Source organism: Myotis yumanensis, unplaced genomic scaffold (assembly GCF_028538775.1).
Source record: "Myotis yumanensis isolate MYYU_CA2020_CCGP unplaced genomic scaffold, mMyoYum1.0.hap1 SCAF_19, whole genome shotgun sequence".
Lineage (NCBI taxonomy): Eukaryota > Metazoa > Chordata > Mammalia > Chiroptera > Vespertilionidae > Myotis > Myotis yumanensis.
Window position 1 is genome coordinate 26,992,943 of NW_027223770.1, and position 21,024 is coordinate 27,013,966.

A 21,024-nucleotide genomic window follows, 5' to 3' on the forward strand; every position below is an offset into this window, starting at 1 on the left:
GCTTTCTGATGCGCACAGTGCATAGCCTACCCTGTCAGGACCTCCATGACCCGCATTGCCAAAGGGAACTTGGGGCTCCTGGCCTGTGTTCCCATGCCAGCTGCCTGGCCCTGGAGGAGGGGCCGGGGCTCTGGTGGGCAGCAGTGGCACGAGGCCTATGCTCCATGCTCAGCATCTGGACTCTCCTGGGTGGAGTGCCCGGGGACCCAGAACGTGGACCCGGGTCAGAGGACGTGGGGCGTGCCACCAGCTTCGGGGAACTGCCGGGGCAGGGTGGGGGGCCCGGGGCCAGCTCTCTGCAGGTGAAGGGGCCGGTGGTGGCACCGGGGAGGGCAGGCTGGCTCCGTCTCATCTCCTGGCCACCCAGGGTGGCACCCCAGACACCATGGCCTTCTTCCCCACCCCACCCGGGGTCCCTGTCTCAACCCACTTCTCAAATGGAGAGACAGAGGCCAAGAAGGGACCTGACCCAGGTCACCTGGCAATGGGTGGAGAGCCCAGGCCAGGTCGCTCTGGACCCTGAAAGGCATGTGGAACTCTCTGGAACCAAAGCACGAACGAGGGACACCAGGGAGGGCACCACGGCTTGTTTTCTCCTGGACAGGCGGGCGGGCTGTTTCCGTGACATTCCAGGGAGTCGGTGATGAGCCTGGTGCTGCGACCCCTCCATGCCCTGGCCTGGGCCCACCTGCCGTCGTGGCTGGGCCCAGGGTCTGGGGATCAAGGCAGCTGAGTGTTGGGGCACCAGGTGTCCGTATATCAGGCATCGGGGCGTGGGCAGCGGACGCCGGGAATGAGGTATTGACAGTTGAGTACCAGACGCTGGAGGGCTAGGCGGGGAGGCAGCTGTTAGAGCTCAGGGGCATGGAGTCTGGAGTCTGGGGAACCCGAGATGCAAGGACTGTGGGAGCAGGGCCTCGGGGGTGCACAGTCAGAGGTCGGTCTGGTCCGAGGTGGCAGAGCAGGGCACCGGCCTGGGGTCCACAGTGTCAGGCATCTGGGTCCAGGGGCCAGGCTTTGGCGCGCTCGGGGGTTCGGGCCTTTCTCCCGGGAGGCTGGTCTTCGGCCCCAGGTGGCCCGGCCGGGTGCAGAGTGCCCCTCTCAGGGCCTCGAAGTCCAGGCGGCCCTGCAACAGAGAACAGGGCTAGAGCGGGCACCGCCATCCCACCAGCGCCCCGGGGCCCAGGGTCCGGGGAGCCGAGGAGGGGCAGGACCGTGGGGGTGGGGTCTCACGTGTGGCTTTTCCTGCGTCGCAGCAGCACGTAGATCAGCGTGACCACAGCCACGGCGGCCAGGCCTCCGAAGATGATGCTCAGCAGCACCGCGTGGCTCCGGCCTGGGGAGGTGGGGTGTCATGGGCGCCGGGGCAAAGCACGTGGGCGAGGCCAGCATGTGGGCAGGGCGGGGCTAAGTGGGGTGGGGCAGGGGCACGTGGCGGGCGGGGGCCGAACAAGTGTGTGGGCGGGGCCAGGTAGACAGGGCGGGGCCGGGCACGTGTGTGGGTGGGGCCTGGCAAATGTATGGGTGGGCCTGGACACATATGTGGGCGGGGCCTGGCTAGGAAGGGTGGGAGCATGTGGTGGGCGGGGCCCGACACTTGTGTGGGCGGGGCTGGGTTAGGCGGGGCGGGACACGTATGTGGGCGGGGCGGGGCTAGGAGAGGCAGGAGCATGTGGTAGGCGGGGCCCGACACTTGTGTGGGCGGGGTCTGACAAGTGTGTGGGCGGGGCTGGGTTAGGCGGGGCAGGACACGTATGTGGGCGGGGCGAGGCGGGGCTGGGCAGCAGCGGCCTGGGACCAGGGGGCCGGCCTCCTCACCTGGCTGGCAGGTCGGGGCGGGCCTAGACCAGGTGCCGTCGGCCTGGCATTGGCTGACCTCTGCCCCGACCAGGCTGTAGCCGTTGTTGCAGTGGAAGGAGACAGTGGAGCCCATCAGGTAGTTGGTGCCATCCTTTCGCCCATTGGGGGGCGGGGCCAGCCGGCCGCAGGACACCACTGCGGGGAGACGGTGCAGATGACAACCGTGAGCCCCTGGGAGGCCTGTCCCCGTGCCAGGCGCCTGCCCCCCCCCCCCCCCCCCCCGGCGGCCTGCCCCCCTCACCGGGCTTCAGGCTCTGCACGTGCCGTTGGTGCAGCTGGTGGGCCGCCCGGGTGGCATTGCCCACGCTCAGGCTCCCGGTGGCAGCCACGTCGAAGCTGCAGAAGTGGTCGCCTCCGCACAGCTCGGCTGCCGCGGCGGCCTGGCTGGGGCTGAGGGACACCTCCTCGGGGAAGAGGGGCTGGAAGGTGGGGTCGTGCTTGGGCCCGTACAGGAAGTTGTTGACCAGGAGCCGAGAGTCATAGGTGAGCAGGGAGGAGGCGTTCCTCACGGCCCCTGGGGAGACACAGGCAGGCCTGGGGTCCCCTCCCTGCACCGCCCCCGCCCTGCCACACCTCTCCCCCCAGCGTGGGCCCGGTCACTCACAGTCGGCCCCAAACCGGTGCAGCTCCCGGGAGCTGGAGGTGGGGGGCAGGACCTGGCCGCTGCGCAGCGTGAAGTCGTCCGCGGGGTTGTCATTGAGGGTCCCCAGGAGGCCGCGCGTGTGGGTGAGGAACGTCTCCGGCAGCAGGACGGCCACACTCAGGAAGGGGCCCTGGACGCTGACCTCCAAGCCGGCCCCCGACGAGAGCATGATGGACACCCTGTCCCCGGTGGCCACCGACAGGAACATGCCTGGCACGGGTGGCGTGGTGTCAGGGCTGCCTTCGGGGGGGCCCTGTGACCTCACAGCCCCAGGATGGGTGGGCCTGCGCCCTTGGGCTTCGGGGGAAGGACAGGGCGCCCCGGGACCTGCCCTGCTACTGGGACTCCACCACTCCAGGCCCACACCTGTGCCGGGGCCCCCCAGCCCCTGCTGATCGGAGGTGCCCAGGCCCTGCAGAGGCACCCCCCGTGCTGAGGCCATGCGTGGGGTTGCCTGTCGGCCCTCCATCCCTGCCTGGGAGGCAGCAGCCTCTGCCCTTGCCAGGGTCCCTGCGTTCTCAGTGCGCACAGCCCGTCCACGTGCCCACGCCCCCCAGCTGGGAGTCATTTCACTCATTTATTCCCTGAGGACACAGCACCGGGAGGGCAGGGGGTGGACAGGGAGCGGCTGCTCCCTCGCCCCCAGCCAGCTTCCCGGGAGCATTGCAGCTCCCGGCACCGCCATCCTGGCATCTCCGGGCTCCGACCAGGGAGGGGGTGGGTCTCTGGCTCCCTGGGCATGGAGGCTCAAGGCCGGGCTTCGCTCTAGGGTCCCAGAGCCATGCCTGCCCACAGCCGCCATGGCAGGGCCCCTGCGCGGGCGCTTCTGAGGGGGTGCAGCGGAGGGGGGCTGCCTGAGGCTCCATCTCCACATCTGGGCCCTGGACAGCAGCCCTGCCCCAGCCGCCCCGGGAGAGGCGGGAGGCCCGGGTGGAAGAGCCCGGTGGAGGCGCGGGCGACCAGCCGGGCCGCCCACTCACCCTTCAGGTCCATCCAGTTCTGCTCGGCGAAGCTGAGCACCTCCTGGTTCAGCAGCACCTGCAGCGGCCCCGCCCCGCCCGCCAGCCGCACCTCCACCACGTCCGAGTCGCCCTCTCGGACGGCCACGGCGGTCAGCCCGGTGCCTCGCTGCGGCACGCCTGGAGGGGGGGGGATGCAGAACGAGGCCGCTCAGCTGCAGCTTCCCAGCCGGGTGACCCCGAGCCACCCAAGCCCCCGGGCCCGGCCTCACCCTCCGGCGTCGTCCGGGGCTCGGCGCGCGCCTGCACATTCAGGTCGGTCGACGCCGCCTCCAGCAGCACGTACTCGCCACGCCCGTTGAAGGTGAAATTGGCGCCATCGAAGGTGACAAAGTGCGGGTCCCCGAAAGCAGAGGCTGCGGAGAGTGGAGGGTCAGCGGGCCGCCCCTCCCCCCGCCCCGGACCCCAGGGCCTGCGCCGCCGGCACCCACCGAGGCGAGGGGGCCTGTAGCTGCTGCAGTCGCTGGAGCGCCGCCGGTCCATGTAGCGGGGGCAGTCGGGCGCCCAGAGGCAGCAGTGGTAGAAGCTGATGACGTCGTAGAGCCAGTGGGAGAGGCCGGGCACGCGGGGCGGGGCGCGGAAGGGGGGCGAGCCCCAGTCGTGGCCGCGATCCGGGGTGCTGCCGCTGGTGCTGTCGGCCGTCAGGATCTGTGTGCCTTCCTTGGTGTAGCAGCACTGCTGGCCGGCGGCGAACTGGGGGCTGGGGGGCCGGGCAGGTCAGGCCGGCAGGGGGGACCCCGCCCTCGGGCCCCGCCCCGTCCCACACCCCGGCCTCACCTGGCCTGCACGGAGCGCACGCAGTGCACGGCCCCGGGGTGGTAGGTGCACACGCTGCCCCGCTCCATGTCGCAGCCGTAATCCGTCTGCAGCGGGGCGGGCGGCTGTCAGGCTCCGCCAGCCCCATGGCGTCCCCGAAAGGACCCTCGGACCCCGGCCCCCCCCCTCCAGGGGCCTCCGTCTGCCCACCCCGTGCGGTCCTGGCCCCACGTGCACCCTCGTTGGTTCCTGGGCCCCGGCCCCGGCCCCGGGGGCGGGGCGGGGGACTCACGTGGAAGCGGCCGGAGTCGGCCCGGGCCTGGGCCAGGGTGCAGGGGCAGTCGGGCAGCTCCTCCAGGAAGTTGGGCAGTTGGTCCTCCAGCTCCTCCCAGGCCTGGCACTGCTTGCGGGCCCAGGCCACGGGGTCCGCCTGGAAGTCCTCGCCCAGGTGCCAGGCCAGGGCGTGCTCGTTGCTCCAGAGCGCCTGCACGTCCCTGGGAGACAAACAGTCAGCGTGCAGCCCCCGCCCTGCCCGGCCGCGGGGAGCGGCCCTCCCATCCCTGCGTCCTTACTTGGCGCCCCCGTGGTGCTTGCTGCTGACGATCCTCAGCGCCCCCACCTCCCACTTCTGGTAGTTCTGGGGCGCGGGCTTGGGCGTGAAGGTGAAGGAGCCGGAGTTGGGGATGTTGGTGGCCAGAGAGTACAGGTAGGACCACTTGGCCATCCACTCCTCTGAGTATGGTCTCCCTGAGGGAGGAGGCCCCGTCAGCCCTGCCCTGGTCCGCGAGGACCCCCGGGGCGGAGGCGGCGTGGGCGTGGGCGTGGGCGGCCGCTGCTCCCACAGGGACCCTGGCTCGAGCCACCCCCTCCCGCCCCTGCACTCAGGGTCACTGTCCCCGCTCCAGGCCAGACCTGGGGCTCAGAGAGGAGGGGGCAGCAGCCCACCCCTCCCTGCACTGTTCCCTCCGCTCTCCTGCCCTGGCCCCAGCCCATTCCCCTTCCGCGGGTCTACCGTCCTCACTGCAGTCCGGGCTGGGGCTTCCCCCTCCCGGGGACTCCCCGCCGATTCCCTTTCCCTCCTGCGAGCAGCCGGCAGGGGGCTCACCTGTCTCCTCGTAGCCCCACAGCTCAATGCTGACGGCGCTGCTGGGCAGGGCGGAGGCGCTCCAGGTGAGCGAGAGGTTGCCCCCGGAGCCCGGGGTGCCGTAGTATTGCCAGAGGGTCTCGTTCACCAGCTGGCTCTTCTCCGAATCCGACACTTTGCTGGGGTGCACTGGATGGAGGGAGGGAAGGTGAGGGGGGGCCTGAGGCCCGGGGGCCTCCCAGGAACAAAGTATGTCAGTCTCCTTAGGGCCACGGGGACCCCCGCCCCTCACGGTGGTAGGAAAGAATAGAGGCTGGGAGAGCGAGGCCCTCCCCTGGCCCGGCCCTCGGGGCGCCCCAGCCGCCACCCTGCCCTCGGTGCGGAGACACCTGTCTGGATGCCATGGGGCGGGAGAGGAGCTCTGGGAACCGGGCGGGCAGGCGGGCCCTCAAGGGACCGGCTGGGCCTGAGCGGCAGGGCCGGGTGTGCATAGATTAGCACCGGGACAGGGACAGTCCCCGGGGGCGCCGGCCTGGACCAGCACAGGGTGCTCACTAGCCAGCCAGGTGCCCGATCGCGGGAAGGAGCGGCCGTTGTCCATGGAGATGGTGAAGGGGATGCGGCCCGTCTCGTAGAGCAGCGGTGACACGCAGTGGACACGGCCCATGGAGTCCACGTGGCCGAGGGTCTGCACGCTCTCCTTAAACCTGTGGAGGGCAGGGGTGGCAGGAGAGGCCGGGCCGGGGCGGGCTGTGGGCCCCTGAGCTCCCTGGGGGACCCATTCCGCCAGCCGTCCCCGTCCTGGGTCCTCGGGGCTCCCCCCGGCACGTGTGTGTATTGGGGGGGGCAGGGGGCAGCAGGCGCGGCCCCTCACGCTCCCACCTGCAGATCACAGCGTCGGTGGGGCCGGTCCACTTGAGGTGCTGCACCAGGAAGTCCTTGCCGCCCATCATGGAGCCGGAGTGGGGCTGGATCTCCAGGCAGAAGTCCCGCAGGTCGGAGCAGCAGGTGCCCAGGCCGACGCAGGTCGGGTGGCAGGAGCACAGGCTGCCCCGGTCCCCACAGCGGTTGGAGCAGGTCCCCTGGGCCCCTGGAGAAGAGGGCCCTGAGCAGCTGTCCCCCGCGGAGGGTCCCCCTCTCTCCCCCCCCACCCCCCCGCTCCCTGTAGGGCTGTGTCTGCTTCCGGGAGCCCGTTAGAGAGGAGCGTGCCCGGCAGAAGGCGGCCGGGGTTGTACGTGGACAGTGGACACCACAGGGCCTGTGGCCGGGTGATTCTCACACGGGTCACCCAGCAGTTCACCCGAGAGACTGGCTAGATACCGTCATGGCGAACCTATGACACGCCTGTCGGAGGTGACACGCGAACTCATTTTTTGGGTTGATTTTTCTTTGTTAAAATGGCATTTAAATGTCAAAAATATGTCTTTGTTTTGCTATGGTTGCAAAGATAAAAAAATGTCTATATGTGACACGGCACCAGAGTTAGGTTAGGGTTTTTCAAAATGCTGACACGCCGAGCTCAAAGGTTCGCCGTCACTGGTAGAACGAGGGGAGGAAGGGCTACAGCTCTGTAGCATTGGAGGAGCCCCGGCCCTAGCAGGTTTGGCATCTGCTCTGGGACTGTCTGCCACAGACAGACGGACAAACAGGGGGACAGAAGGATGGGGGGGGGGGATAGAGCATTGGCCTGCGGGTTTGATCCCGGGCAGGGCACGTGCCCGGGTTGCAGGCTCAATCCCCAGCAGGGGGCGTGCAGGAGGCAGCCTCAGCCACCAAGTCCGGAGCTGATGCATCTCAGTGCCCCCCCCCCCCCCCCCCCGGTGAGGGGCACAGGGGCCTGTCTGCACGACCTAGTGGGGGGGGGGTGCTGGGCTGGGGCCACCGCCGAAAGGGGACAGTTAAAGGCCAGGCCTGGGCAGAGCCTCCCCGGTGGCCCCTCCCCCAGCGCGGGGTCGGGCACATCAGAGGCCAATAAATATTTATTGACTGAGGATGAGCTGATGGTTCCGGGTGGGGCTGAGAGATGCCAGGGAGGCAGGTGACAGGAGGGTGGTGGCTCTTCTCTGCTGGGGAGACAGGGACGGAGCCCCGTGACCTCCAGCCTTGCCCAGAGGGCAGGGGCAGGCGGGGGGAGGGGGGGCGGGGGCAGGGTCCTGGCTCTGAAGTGTGGTTTTTCGCTCTTTTTCTGGGGCCCACATCCTGCCTCAGGAGGTGCCTGGAGCTGAAATACCCGCGGAGGCCTTGATGTTATCTGTGGCCAGGAGCGTGGGCGGGTGGGGTGGGGGTGGGGGACTAAAGGGGGCCCCTCCATGGTCAAGCACACCCTCCATCAGGGCTGGGGTTCAGGCCAAGGGCTCTTCTGAGCTGCCACCTGCCCAGCCACTCCCCTCCCGGGCAGCAATGCCTCCCGGCTCCCAGGAGGTTTAGGGGGGGCACCATCCCTGCTGGGTGGCCCCTTGACCCTAGAACCCCCAGTTTCTTCCCAGGTCCCCAGGACAGCCCACAGCTAGCCTGGCAGATGGTCAGAGGCTGAGCGAGAGGGGCATCTGCTCTGGTCCTGTCTGCCACAGACGGACGGACAGACAGGGGGTCAGGAAGACAGGGTGGGACGTACCTGCCGCGGGCCAGGGGCCGGGGCCGGGGGCCGTGGCGAGCAGCAGCAGGGCCCAGGGCAGCAGGAGCGGCTTCATGGTGCAGCCTGTCCGCAGCGCAGCGGGCGGTGCAGCAGTGCGGGAGGCTGGGAGGCTGCCGGCCGGCTAAGTTCCAGAGCCCGCCCCGCCCCGCCCGCCCTGCCCCGACGCCCCGCCCTGCCCGCCCCGCCCCGCCCTGCCCGCCCGACCCTCACTGGGTTCCCTCTCAAAGTCCACAGGTGCCTGTGCGCGCCAGCAGGGCCCCACCTGCGCCCTTAGCACTTTCCTGGCCGGCCTGGGGCTCGAGGTGGGGGTGGGTGGGGGGCCAGCCCCAGCGGCCCGACCTCTGGTGCTAGAGGAGCCGGATGTCCCGAGGCTGGGGCTCTGACCGCTGGATCCCAACCCTGGCGCCTGCTGAGTGGCCGGGGAGGCTCCCGGAAGGGCCTGAGCTTTGGGGGCGGGGAAGGGGAGGGGGTCAGGCGGGATTGCACTTGGGATCTCAGGATTCCACTCCGTGGAGGTCGGAGGTCCGTCTCCAGGCCTCGGTTTTCCTGTAGGGAGGTGCCTGGGCCCTGAAGGAGGCCCCGGCTGTGGGGTGGGGTGGGGGTAGGTGGGCAGGAGTTGACAGGTTTCGCTGGGATCTCGAGGGAGGTGGAGATTGGGGAGGGAGGGGCCCAAGTGGGGAACTAGGACCAGAGCCCGGATTCTGGAGAGAAGCCGCCCAGACCCACCTCCCGGTGCTGTCCCTCCCGGTGTTTGCATAATCTCTGTGTTCCCCTCCCTCCTGGTGGTGCAGGTGAGGAAACTGAGGCCCAAACGAGAAGGTGGGCCCTGGGAGGGGCAGCACTAGGAAGCCCAGGCAGCCCCGAGGCCCGGGCGGGCGGGGAGGGTCCCGGCCTGGAATCCACTCCGGCCCTGTCCCCGGGGCTGGGTGTGCAGACAGGCAGATAGGCTCTCCCAGACCCTCTTCTCAAGGTCTCCGACCTCGGGGAGCTGAGGCCCTGGGCTGCGACCTGCTCCGCCTCCGGGTCCGCCAGCCTGTTCCCCGGGCACCGCCCCTCTCGAGTGGCAGGCGAGCCGGAGTTGCGCCAGAGAGGTGGCACCTGCAGGCACCAGGGAAACCAGTCTTGCGGGGTTGGGAACACACGTCCCAGCTGGGCTGCTGGGGGCTTGGGCACCTCCCGTGGGCATGAGGCAGGTTCGGGAGAAGCTGGGAAAATTCCGTGGCAAGTGGGATGGGGGAACGGAGGCAGAGAGACCCCCTGACCTTTCACAGCGCGGCTCATGGGTGTAGACGGCCATGACCTTTCCTCCCCACAGATAACATCGAGGCCTCCGTGGGTATTTCAGCTCCAGGCCCAGAAAAGCAGCAAAACCAGGACCCGTCGCAATGACTGATGACCCCCTGCCCGGTGCCGACCGATCGGCAGAGACCAGGACCCTGAAGGGCACAGCTAGAGCCGAGGCAGCTTCTATTCATCAGCCCCTCCACTCCCAGCCTTTGACAAACTCTCAGAACAGCGCTGGCCGGTGGTTCAGTGGTTAGAGCGCCGGCCTGCTCACCGATCCTGGCCCCGGTCAGGCCTCGTCGGGGAGGCAGCCTACGATGTGTCTCTCTCACATCGATGTTCCTCGTCCTCTCTCTCTCCCTCCCTCCCACTCTCTCTGAAAGTCACTGGATAAAATACCCTTAGGTGAGGATGAACATTAAAAAAAAAAGCCAAAAGACTCCGAGAGCGCAGTGTGGTGCTCCTGGGAGCACGCCCACGCCTTGCCCTTCCTCCTCTTCACCCCACAGGCACGAACCCCCTAAACGCTAGGGGTCCCTAGAGACTTGCAACCAGCAGAGCAATAGGCGGCAGCAGCTCCTCCCAGGCTCACCCCTACCCTGTCTCCCCAGCCCCCTTCCCTCCCGGAGCTCCCGGTTTCGCTGGCCCCAGCTGTAATAAGCTGTAATAAGCATCTGCCCTGCATGGTGCCCTCAAAACCACGGACTCGCCTTGTGAAATCTTTCCTGTCGGGCAGTGGTTCTCAACCTGGGCTGCACATTAGAATCACCTGGGAATCTTTTTAAAATCCTGATTTCTGGGCCTCATCCTCCGGAAATTCTGTTTCTTTGTCATAACATAATTTAAAAAAGATTCCCAGGTGATTCTAATGTGCAGCCCAGGTTGAGAACCGCTGCTGTAGGGAATCGGGAACAGGCACGCCAGCCGAGGCAGACCCGCTGGAGGCCTGGGGGCTGGCGCCGGGACTCAGCCCAGGCCCAGGGCCCAGGTGTTCCCGGGGCCGGGTTAGGGAAGGACGGTGGTGGGAATGCCGGCGGGCACTCGAGCTGCATTAATTTATTTATTATTGATTGCAGAGAGGAAGGGAGAGGGAGAGAGAAACATCAGTGAGAAGAGAGAGTCATAGATTGGCTGCCTCCTGCACGCCCCCTCCTGGGAATCAAGCCCGCAACCCGGGCAAGTGCCCTGACTGGAAATCAAACCCGGGACTCTTCAGTCTGCAGGCGGACACTCTATCCACTGAGCCACACCAGCCAGGCCTAAGGAGTCTTAGAGGAAGGGAGAGGCCTCGGTTGGTTGGCTCCCGTACACAGGAGGCACGTGTCCTGACGGGAATGCCGCCTTTTGGTGCGAGAACGCCCAACCACCCTTGTATCCTGCACGGAGCCCCACTCGTGTGGCTGGTCCTACAAGAGGGCCTGTGGGGGGCCCTTCCTGATGCAGACTCTGCCCCTCAGGACCCCCTAGGGCCCCACCACATTGGGGTGCAAGGCAGCTCCTCAGCACAGCCTGGGCCCTAGCCTCCGCCATCCCCACACCAGAGGGACCAGCCGTCACCCGTGTCCTCGAGGGGACCTCCTCACCCCCTTCCAGGAAGGATCTGCCCTGCATGGCTCCGGCCTGGGGACCTGGGGGCTGCAGCCGGCCTGCGGGAGGAGGAGCCAGGGACTCTGGACAGTGATTGGCTGAGGGAGGCCCGTGAACAAAGAGTCAAAAAGAACGGTTGCATCTTTATTAGAAAAGAAACCAAAAAAAGGGAGTGGGGGACCTGACACGGGCAGGGCCTGCTTGTCGGCTCGCCTGGCCGCGGCCCTGGCTGGGCACCGTGAGAGCCAGCATTTCATAGAAAAGGCGGCCGCGGTGCCAACTCCCACCCATCGCTGTCCTTCTCACGCGGCTGAGTTGGGCCTCCCCTGGGCCCCACTTGGTGGGGCCAGCCCCCAACCCAGGCAGGCAGGGAGGAGGCCACGTGGGAGGGAGGCCTGGCAGCTGGGGGTGCACTGGGCCCTGGGGCGTGGGTGGCCCAGCAGCTGGGGGTGCACTGGGCCCTGGGGCGTGGTGGCCCGGCAGCTGGGGGTGCGCTGGGCCCTGGGGCGTGGTGGCCCGGCAGCTGGGAGTGCGCTGGGCCCTGGGGCGTGGGTGGCCCCGGCAGCTGGGGGTGCGCTGGGCCCTGGGGCGTGGGTGGCCCCGGCAGCTGGGGGTGCGCTGGGCCCTGGGGCGTGGGTGGCCCCGGCAGCTGGGGGTGCGCTGGGCCCTGGGGCGTGGGTGGCCCCGGCGCACCTGGGGGTGCACTGGGCCCTGGGGCGTGGGTGGCCCCGGCAGCTGGGGGTGCGCTGGGCCCTGGGGCGTGGTGGCCCCGGCAGCTGGGGGTGCACTGGGCCCTGGGGCGTGGTGGCCCGGCAGCTGGGGGTGCGCTGGGCCCTGGGGCGTGGTGGCCCGGCAGCTGGGGGTGCGCTGGGCCCTGGGGCGTGGGTGGCCCAGCAGCTGGGGGTGCGCTGGGCCCTGGGGCGTGGCGGCCCGGCAGTGGGGGTGCGCAGGGCCCCAGGCGTGGCGTCCGGCCCTCAGATGTCCATGTAGTCGTCCTCGTCCGTGTCGCTCTCCAGTGAGGACTCCTGGCTGGACGTTTCCAGGACCTCCAGGGCCGGCTGGCACAGGCTCTCCTTCCGCACGGTGGCAGCCGACTGGGCAGACAGGATGGCTGACTGCAGACCGGGCAGGGCACTGGTCAAGCAGCCGGCCCGGCCCCAGGCCCCCGCCGCCCGAGCCCCCGCCAGCCCCCGCCCAGCCCCGTCACCTTCAGCTTCTGCTTGGTCTCCTCCGAGATGCTGCCCTTGGGCGAGAGCAGGGTCGGGGTGGGCGGCGTGACGGTGATCTCGGGGGGGAACTTGGTGGCGGCCGAGGGGATGACCAGCTTCGGCATGTTGGGCAGGGGGCGAGCTTTGGCCCGGCTGGGCTCCGCCTGGCCCAGGTGGCCCTCGGGGGGCTGGGCGCTCCCACTGCTGGGCACCCTGGAGCTGGCAGCTGGGGGTGGGCCACGGGCTGAGCCTGGCTCAGTCTCCTGGGCCTACCTGCCCCTCCCCAATTCGGACCCGGAGCCCAGGGTGCCCACCGTCCCCTCTCGCTCGGGCGGCACGGGCTCCGTGTGCCGGAGCCGGAGGCAGCAGCTGCACTGCCAGCCCCAGGGGAGCTGTGGGAGCCTGGCTGGCCTCCACGTTCCTGCGAGCGCTGCCTTTATAAGGAGCCCGTCCTCAGCGCAGGCGGCGCCAGCCCTGCCTCCGAGGGGGCCTGAGAGGCTGGGCCCGAGGAGGCCGGGGTCGGGCCGGGTGGGGCGGCGGACGGCAATGGGCTCTGACCGGCGCCACTGGCCAGCCTCCCCGCCTGCCTGCTCCGCCCTGTGCCTGCCTCCCGGTCCCATTGGGCACCCCTCCGCCCCGTAAGTAGCTGGGCCTGGGCTCCGCCTGCCCTCGCTTCCCCCTATGGAGCTGAGGGTGGGAAGGACTCTTGGGGCTCCTGTCCTACCCCTCCCTCCTCCCCATCCCCGGGGCCTCCCCTGCCTGTACCCCCATCCTTCCAAGGAAGGGAGGCGCCGCTGCTGGGAAGCCTTACCCTGGCCGCCGGTGGGCTCAGCGCCTGGAAGGGGGGCGGCCGCAGCAGGCCAGCCCTGTGGCTCTGCTGGGGGGCCCTGGGGGGCCGTCTTCACCTGCTCAGTGCACTGTGGCTCCTGGGGCGGGAAGCCGGCACCCTCTGCCCCTCCTGCCAGCTCCTCTCCCTCTGTGGGCACACAGGGGGCCATGGTTACATCCTCACCTGGCCTGAGGGACAGGGACCCCCCCCATGCCCTGGGACAAGGCCTAGTGAGGCCAGGCTGGTGCTGGCAGGAAACCGCCATCGCCCCTCCCTGCACCTGGACCGTGTGCGCCTGACACAGGGGTGGCCACACTGAGGCACGAGCCCCCACCGCCCAGCTCACAGGAAGGGCGATCAGAAAGAGTCAGTCAGAACTGCTACGACCAGAGTGGACGGAGCGGTATGTTGGCACTGTGCCCTCCCACCAGGCCACACCTTCCCTGGCACGGGGCAGGGCCAGGAACTGGCCTTGGTTGAGCCAAGGACTGGATGGGCCCGAGGGACGGAGATGGCACCATGGCCAGCAGCCAGGCCATTAGCCAGCCACCCGCTTGCTCCCAGGCCCTGGCCCCGCCTCCCCTCCGCTCCACTCCCAGCTGCATCCAGGCCTCTCCAGAGTCCGGGTCCTGATCCTGCCCCTCCTCCTCCTCACCGGGGCCCAGAATCCCCTGCCACACTGGCCAGCGCTCCTCCCCTCCCCTCCTACTCTGCCCATGGAGTGCCCTCTGCCAGGAGCACCCGCCTCCTCCTGCAGGTGAGGGGCCGCGCCCACCCGGCAGGAATGACAGCTCCTGGTGCCCGACACAGGCAGGCGTGACCAGCCCCAGCCCCTGCCTGCCCTGCTGCCGGGCCTGAGCCACTGCCTGCCCCACCAGCGCCTGGCAATCTGGGAACAGACTGTCCGCACACAGCGTGGGCAGGAGGGGGCTCCTGGGCTCCTGTGCGCCCTCCTGGGCCCAGGGGCAGGGAGAGCAGGCCTCCTGCCCCGCGCAGATGGCGCCCTGAAGGAGGCAGGCCCTCTTCCTCCATGAGCCCATCAGCCTGCCCCTGCCCCCCAGTCACAGGCCTGTGAGGTCACGCATGGCACAGGGCCGCACCCACCCCACGTCTCCTCCTGAGGACTTCATCCCTTTATCTGCTGATCCCAAGATAAAGAGATAAAGCCTCAGCCTCAGCCTTCCTGGGAGGAGGTCCCGCCCTCCTCACCGCACTCTACAGACGGGGAGACTGAGGCACTGGAGGGTAAGGTTCAGAGAGGAGGTGCAGGTTGTGCCCCGGGGTGAGCGGCCAGCGAGTAGCAGGGGGCCCTGGCGCACCCCCATTCCCAGCTCAGGGATCACCAGGCTGCAGGGGGCCCCGCCCCATCCCCTCCCACTCCTCAGGCAGGAGCCGACCTGCTGTGGCTGATGGGAGGGGCCTCACCCCACCGATGGACAGGACTGGACTCACCTGGGCCGGGGGAGGCCCTGCTGGGGGTGGCCTCGGGCCTGTGTGGCTGGGGGGGCCCGGGGTCCTTGGACGGGTCTGGGGTGGAAGCTGACATGGAGGGAGGGCAGGAGGTGGCGGTGGAGGCGGCAGGCAGCGCAGGCCGGGGCTTGGGGTGGGCGTCACTGGGCCGTGGGAGAGGGTCTGCTGGCACAGGGTCGGGGGCTGCGGGGGCCACAGCCGCAGGGAAGAAGTTCTCTCGACTGTCCTTGGGGTGTTTTGGGGTGGTGGGCGTGTCCCCCGAGGCCTGTGAGGGCGGAAGGGAGGTGAGGCAGGCAGGCTGGGCAGCCCGAGCCTGCACTGTCCCGCACTCAGCCTCGCTCTGGCCCCGCTGCCGGCCCCCGAGGACCCTGTGGGACCCAGAGTCCCTCTCGGGGAGGACGCCCAGGCCGTGGCGGGGACTCAGAGGCGGCTCCTGGGCACGGGCTGGAGTGTCCGATGTGGGGGCTGCAGTGACGGGGCCAGTCCTTGGGGCGACGTCCCAGAGGCCCCTGTCGGAAGCTGAGGGACCTGGAGGGACACTCCCGCGCTCCAGGCTGCAGCCCCCAAGCTGCGCATCCAGCCTGTCCCCGCCTGGCCAGCAGGGACTGCCCGCAGCCCGGCTACAGGCCTGCAGTTCTCTACCCGCTGGGGGGGACGGGGACGGGGACGGCACAGCTCCTCAGGAGGGGACAGCCACAAGGGGGCCTGGTGCCGAGCCTCTCAGAGCAGAAGCGAGGACCCACCGCACTGAGTGGTGGGACCCCCGCTGAGGCTGTCAGCTCAGGTGAGCCTCCTGTCTGCAGGGGGCACCTTGTCAGGCCGGTGCCCCGAGGACCTGCCTCTCCTGACACTGCTTCTGCGTGAGATGCGGTGGGGTCGCCCCAAGACTGGGGCCTGGGCCGGCGTGGGGTGGGCAGCGTGGGTCCCGGTCCTCATTACAGAGAAGGGAGCTGAGCTGCAACTGAGCTCACACAGAGGTGGGGCTGGGCTGTACGATGGTCCCCCCACAGGCCAGTGGTCAGGGGCTCCCCATGGGCCTGAGGCTCAGCTCCCTCCTGCCCACCTCCCCTCGGCCCCACTGACCACAGGCGCGGCTGGTACTCGGTTCTCGGCTGCAGCCCAGGGCCCTGGGGTGGGAGGCCCTGCCCCGGCCGCAGGGGGGGGCTTACCTGTCTCTGGGCGGCCCCCAGGTGCACCTGACAGAACTTCACGGCCTGCTCCAGCGCAGCCTCCTCGTCCACCTGAGCAGGGGACACCCCGAGTCAGAGGCCCGGCCCCGGTTCCTGAGAAGAGCCTCCCACCGCTGAGCCCGGCCCAACCCACCTGGGAAACCTGGGCAGGTGCCCCTCCGTCCCCTCGGTCTGCCCCCAGGACCAGAGCTCTGGCCCATCCGGCCATGCCCAGTTCATGCCCGTGACCATATTCTTTTTTTAAAAATCGATTTCAGAGGAGGAGGGAGAGAAACATCAACGAGGAGACTCATGGATCGCTGCCTCCTGCAAGCCCCCCACTGGGGATTGAGCCCGCAACCCTGGCACGTGCATAGGTCAACTGACTGAGCCACGCTGTCCAGGCCAAAGGTTGCTTCTTGTGTGCGTCCTGACCGGGACTGAACCTGAAACCTGGTATCAGGAGGACTCTCTGACCAGCTACCTATCCAACCAGGCGGAAATCACCGTCAGTGGAGGAGGAGCTACGTGAAAAAGGAAGGTACGGTCGGAAGGACGACGGCTCCTCGCGTGCCCCGGAAGGTCTCTGAGGAAGGGCCCCGGGCCCGTCCCACGGTGGCCTCGGGGTCTCCCTGCCCTGGATTTGATAGGTTTCTGTAAGTGGCTCGTTTCCTTTGTTAAAGCGGGGCATGTTTTTTGTGGGTTTACCCAGTCTTGTTGGTGTAGTGACAAGGGCAGTTGCACCGTGTGTAAAGCACACAGCTCGGTGCCTTGACACGCTCACTGTTTCTGAGCAGGGACCCCAGGGCAGTGGACAGAGGGGTGGTGGGAACCACACCTGATACACCCCCCAAGCCAGGCCCTCGAACACCGGGAGACAGACGGCTCCGCGGGCAGGACCCGCCACCCGCACCCACCTGCTTGATGAGCATGTAGGTCTCGGCCATGATCCGCTCGATGCGGCCCAGGTCATAGGCCACGCCCTTCTGGCCCTGCTGCCACACGCGGTAGGCGTCCAGCAGCAGCGTCTTGCCCGACTCCGTGTCCTCCAGGAGCTTCCTCTTGCGGCTGGGCCGTGGCGGCGGCTCCTCGGGGTGGCCACCTGCCCTCGGGGCGGAGGCGGCCATGGTGGAGGCGGCCGTGGCAGGGGCCGGCTGGGCGGGGGTGAGCGGGCTGGGCTGCTGCCTGGCGCTGATGCTCAGTTCCTCCAGGGACAGCTCGGCGGGCCGGCTCTCCGGGGCCCGATCCCGGGGGGAGCGGCCTGGCGGCAGGGGCAGTGCCCGCTCGGAGTCCAGGCGGCGAGAGGCGGCCTCACCGGTGTCCATGGGCTCCGTGGGGCCCGCCCGGGGGCTCTCCTTGTCCTTCCGCTCCCCGCCCTGGTCTGCACTGTCTCCTGCGTCCATGGCCACGGGCCGGTGGTTGAGGGAACACGCTTTGCCCCCTGGCTCGGCCCCGGGCCCTGAGCCATCAGCCAGGGGGGGCTTCTTGGCGTGGGGGAGGCCCTCCTGGCCATCCTCGGGGCTGGCCTTGTGGGAGACATCGGTGGTCATCCTGGCTCCGGGGAGGCCGCAGGCCTTGGGCCCTGGGTGTTCTGATCCCTAGAGGAGCCGAAGGGAGAGACGCAGCCTCAGTGTCTCCACCGAAAAGCACCCGGGCACCAGGCTTGCCCAGCCAAGGCCACTCTGGCCCTGCCCACCCGCCTGCGGGCCAGGGGACTTGCCCGAGGAAGGCCCTCCCTTCCAGACCCTCGGCCTGGAGAGGGCAGTGGGGCTGGAGGGGTCCGGCTGCAGACAGGCCTGGGCCAGGCCAGCTTCCCTCAGCATGAGCCTCGGGGCAGCCCTGAGCGCCGGGTGGGGGGTGGCCGGCCAGGCCTGCTGCAGGGCCAGTCCTGTCCTAGGTTCTCACGTGGCCCCAGTGCAGAGGCCGGGGGGAGGGGTTAGGAGGCTGCCCTGGGCCCTGCACCCCAGCCCAGCCAGCCCCACTGGGCAGGGGTCTGCAGGGGACTGTTCTCACCCAGGTCCCATCTGCTAAGCCAGTGGCCCACCCACTGGGCCTCCGGGGCTCAGCTGTAGAACAGGCGAGGACTGCGCAGGCAGGGACCGTGGGCCGGACACTCAGAGCCCTGCTCAGCCAGTGGAGCTGGCGGGCGAGGGGACGGCCGGCTTTGCCATCTGTTTTGTCGTTACAGATGCTGTTAGCAGGGCTCAGGGCTGGGACAGGGAGCCGTGGGCGCAGCAGCCTGGGGAATGTCACTATCACCCCCGCTGACCACAAGCCCATGTCTGCCTCATGTGCTGGCACCTGGCTACGTGCCTGCGCACGGCTGTGTTCAACTCCCCTCCGGGGTGGCAGGAGGTACCATTCACAGGCGGAGACACGAGGGCACTAGGAGTGAACGCGGGACCGGGACCCCAGGAGGGGAAGGAGGGTGCGGCGGTACCTCCGCGAGCTCGCTCAGCGAGTCCTCCAGCACCTTCACAGTGAGGATGAAGGCCCGCTGCGCCAGGACCTGGCGGTCGGCATCTCGCAGATACTTCCTGCAGGCACACGGGGGGCAGAGAGGGTGGCAGAGTGTCACACAGCACTGCTGGGCGGGGGCCAAGCCCCTCCTGCCCCGGAAAACCTGCCCGACCCTCAGGTGCCCATCTGCCCGGGTCTGTTCTCCAGGAGCTGCCCTGGGCTCGCAGTGGGCGGGGCCAGCTCAGTGGGCGCTGGGGCTCTGGCTTCTCCCCCACAAACCTGTGCGCCCCAGATCCCGCTGAGGCCCCTGCCCAGAGCCTGGCACAGGGCAGCTGAACGAGACGGCGAGGAGGGGAGGCGGCACAGGCATGGGGACAGCTGCTGGCAGCGCGGGGACCCACAGCCGGGCCAGACCTTGTAACTGCGTCTCTTCTGGGTCCCCCACCCGCCCTGCACGTGGCAGCTGTGGCGGATGTCTCTGGTCTTGCGTGCCCCCCTCTTTCCGGCAGAGGGATCCCCGGTTGCCTCTGAGGCCCTGGCCCTCCTGGTGCCTGGCCTGCTGTTACTGGCGCTCACCTGGGACACCAAGCTCTGACCTGGCCTGTTTTCCCACGACCTGGAGCATCCCTGGTGCCCACGGTGGGGGCAGCAGGAGGAGAGGGAAGACCGGACCGTCAGAGTCCCAGGGGGGAAACCAAGCCCCGCAGGAGCCTGTGCTCCCCAGCGTTGGGCGCCGGGCGGTGCGCGTGGATGCCAGGCTCTGGCAGAGATGCCGAGTGGAGGGCCGCGCGCTGCACTCACTTGCCCTGGTCCGGGGTGCGCTGCAGCATGGAGGACACCCTCAGCAGGGTGCCGTGGTCCCGCAGCTGGGCCAGCACCTTGAGCAGCAGCACGATGGAGCGGTTCATGTGCCAGGCGAAGCTGCCCGGCCGGTCGATCTCGTCCACGGGGATCCGCCAGATGCCCTGCAGGGTGATGGGGGGGGAGGGTGAGAAGGGCTGCACCCGGCGCTGCCACGGTGCCAGGGGACTCTGCCCAAGGGGGCGGAAGTATGGCCACCCCACCTTGCCCCCCCCCAATGGCATGAAACGGTCCCCATGCTGCTGTGCTCCCCCCTTTTGAATGCGTCCACGGCACTTGATCTGTGTGTCTCCTACGGGAAGCACGCGGGTCGCAACTGGTCAACGACAACCACTGGTCAAATAGGAAGCTGTGCCTCCCCGCCTGCACAGGCATATTCGCAGGGAGCCCAACACCTGGAGCTAAACTGAGGGTCAAAGGTCGCCGCCGTGAGCGTGAGCGTCTGGCAGGGGTCGCCAGCCAGGTGCAGGCGCGGGACCCCGCTCCCACGCGCACTCCCTCCAGCAGCATCGGGAAGCCAGGTTTGAGCAGGAAATGACCTGCAGCTCCTAGGATGCTCGGTCCCACTAACGCGCCTTTGTCCGAGGTTTGTTCTGGCCAAGACCCCTCGGCCACTCCTCGCCCATCCTGCCCGCTGTCTGAAGGCTGGGCCGGGGCAGGGCTGGCTCTGGGGAGCACCCCTCGCCTCCCTCCGCCAAGCCTGCGACCCCCTGAGGGCCAGGGAGTGGCTGACAGCGAGCAGAGCGCACACCTGCGCGGGCCTCAGGCCTGGGGCCAGGACAGGAGGACGCACGTCTCCGCAGCAGGACTGTGGGGCCTGGAAAGGGCTGGCAGCCCCCGGACAGGCCCGTGGAGAGCACCCTCGAGAAATCCCGGCTCGGAACGGACCAGGGCTGTGAGCGACGCTGCCTCCTCCGCACGGGCCCACGGGGAGGGGTCCAGGCGGTGACCCCCCAGGCCTGGTCCCTGGACGCTGATGACTCCGTGGCACCCACCCACCAGGCCAGGGAGGGGAGCCGGGCACCTCCCGCCCGGAGCCATTCGAGCAAGAGGACCTGAAACCCTCAGCTCCGCAGACTCCACACTGGACGGGAGGATAGGAGGGCGGGGGGCAGGGGGGGGGTAGACCCAGGCAGGCTGGGGCGGTGGAGCTGGCAGCCACCCTCATGCCTGGCAGTGCCAGAGGAGGCACCAGCGGACCCCAAACCCAGGGGCTGCGGCCCCCCTGGCCCAGGGCATGAACACCAGCGCTGCATTCTCCCCTGGCACCTGGCAGGCGTGGCTCTCGCCACAGCTCAGGGGAAGGTGCTGCTGGAGATGGGACGGCCGCGTGGCTGCCCCCAGGTGGCCCTGGCAGCCCACCCAGTTATGACACAGCGGCCGCCCAGGAAGGTGCTGCTTCTGTCACCTGCCAGGCCCCGGGGATCTGGTCCCAGGAGGCCCTACAGACATCAGCGTGGTCCTCACCACAGCTTCGCGCTCAGAGAAAGCCCTCGGGTCACGCAGCCGGCTCCCCCACCCCTGAGGATCAGAGGAAGCTCGGCCGTGGCCCCTGGGTAACAGGAAGGGGAGGAACGTGGGCAGCACTGCCCAGCCTCCTGCCGCCACCACAGGCGCGTGCCGGCGGCCGGGCCACAGGCGGCTGGGACCTGGGTGTGACCGGCTGCTGGGTCTCACTCAACCACAGAGCCACACCCCACGGAACCTCCTCGGGAGCCACCAGGAAGGACGAGAAAAGGGTCCCATTTACTCCCAGATCGTGTCTGGGGTGGGTGTGAGGAGAGGGGCACCGACTTCTCTGGGCCCCTCCTACACTACCCCTGCCATCCACACCCGTGCAGCCAGGGCACAGGCGAGGGGGCGGGGGCGGGAGGGGGGCTGGAGACGGCCCCCAGGGACTCGGGGTCAACCTGGCAGAGAGGTGGGCAGAGGCAGGGGTCGTGGGGGCCTCAGATATGGTGCCAGTGCCGTGAGGCTCCAGGAACTTGGGGTATCTGGGCCTCAATGTCTGTCCTCCATGCCTGCAAGGGGGTGCCCACCTCGGTCCGCACATCTGGGGAGCTCACCGCCTCTGGGGGGACCCGTTCCACCTCCAGCGAATTACTAGAAAAGGCCCCTTCTCACACTGCGCTGGAACCCAAGCCTGCCCCGTGTACCCC

General features: G+C 68.8%; 2 protein-coding genes across 4 annotated transcripts in view; both read right to left on the reverse strand.

Moving 5' to 3' along the window:
• Window positions 1-572: 572 nt before the first annotated feature.
• Window positions 573-8,052, reverse strand: SUSD2 (sushi domain containing 2). Its single transcript, XM_070400067.1, has 15 exons — window positions 7,977-8,052; window positions 6,245-6,452; window positions 5,918-6,069; window positions 5,384-5,551; window positions 4,851-5,025; window positions 4,571-4,772; window positions 4,300-4,385; window positions 3,954-4,222; window positions 3,735-3,878; window positions 3,484-3,642; window positions 2,465-2,713; window positions 2,102-2,374; window positions 1,819-1,995; window positions 1,234-1,336; window positions 573-1,126 (listed from the first exon to the last, which is right to left on the reverse strand). Exons 1-15 carry the CDS (start codon window positions 8,050-8,052, stop codon window positions 1,102-1,104), a joined length of 2,466 nt encoding a protein of 821 aa, XP_070256168.1. The 3' UTR covers window positions 573-1,101.
• Window positions 8,053-10,999: 2,947 nt separating this feature from the next.
• Window positions 11,000-21,024, reverse strand: part of CABIN1 (calcineurin binding protein 1) — a 78,405-nt gene continuing 68,380 nt past the window's right edge. For 2 of the 3 annotated variants that reach the window (XM_070400266.1, XM_070400265.1), the window contains exons 30-37: window positions 18,806-18,969; window positions 17,985-18,081; window positions 16,462-17,142; window positions 15,545-15,616; window positions 14,358-14,640; window positions 12,888-13,052; window positions 12,076-12,302; window positions 11,000-11,983 (exon numbers count right to left, since the gene is read on the reverse strand). In XM_070400266.1, coding sequence (XP_070256367.1) covers window positions 11,843-11,983; window positions 12,076-12,302; window positions 12,888-13,052; window positions 14,358-14,640; window positions 15,545-15,616; window positions 16,462-17,142; window positions 17,985-18,081; window positions 18,806-18,969 — 1,830 coding nt within the window. In that variant the 3' untranslated portion in view covers window positions 11,000-11,842. The remainder of the gene's footprint in view (window positions 11,984-12,075; window positions 12,303-12,887; window positions 13,053-14,357; window positions 14,641-15,544; window positions 15,617-16,461; window positions 17,143-17,984; window positions 18,082-18,805; window positions 18,970-21,024) is intronic. The other variant, XM_070400267.1, reaches the window with a different exon arrangement.

Bases quoted from the DNA above. Each gene is read 5' to 3' on its own strand.
- SUSD2 (XM_070400067.1), bottom strand. From the start codon at position 8,052: ATGAAGCCGCTCCTGCTGCCCTGGGCCCTGCTGCTGCTCGCCACGGCC. The intron at 6,070-6,244 runs GTGGGAGCGTGA...TGCCCTCCACAG, and splicing joins ACCGACGCTGTGATCTGCAG to GTTTAAGGAGAGCGTGCAGA. The intron at 5,026-5,383 runs GTGAGCCCCCTG...CTCCTCCCTCAG, and splicing joins GTGGGGCTACGAGGAGACAG to GGAGACCATACTCAGAGGAG.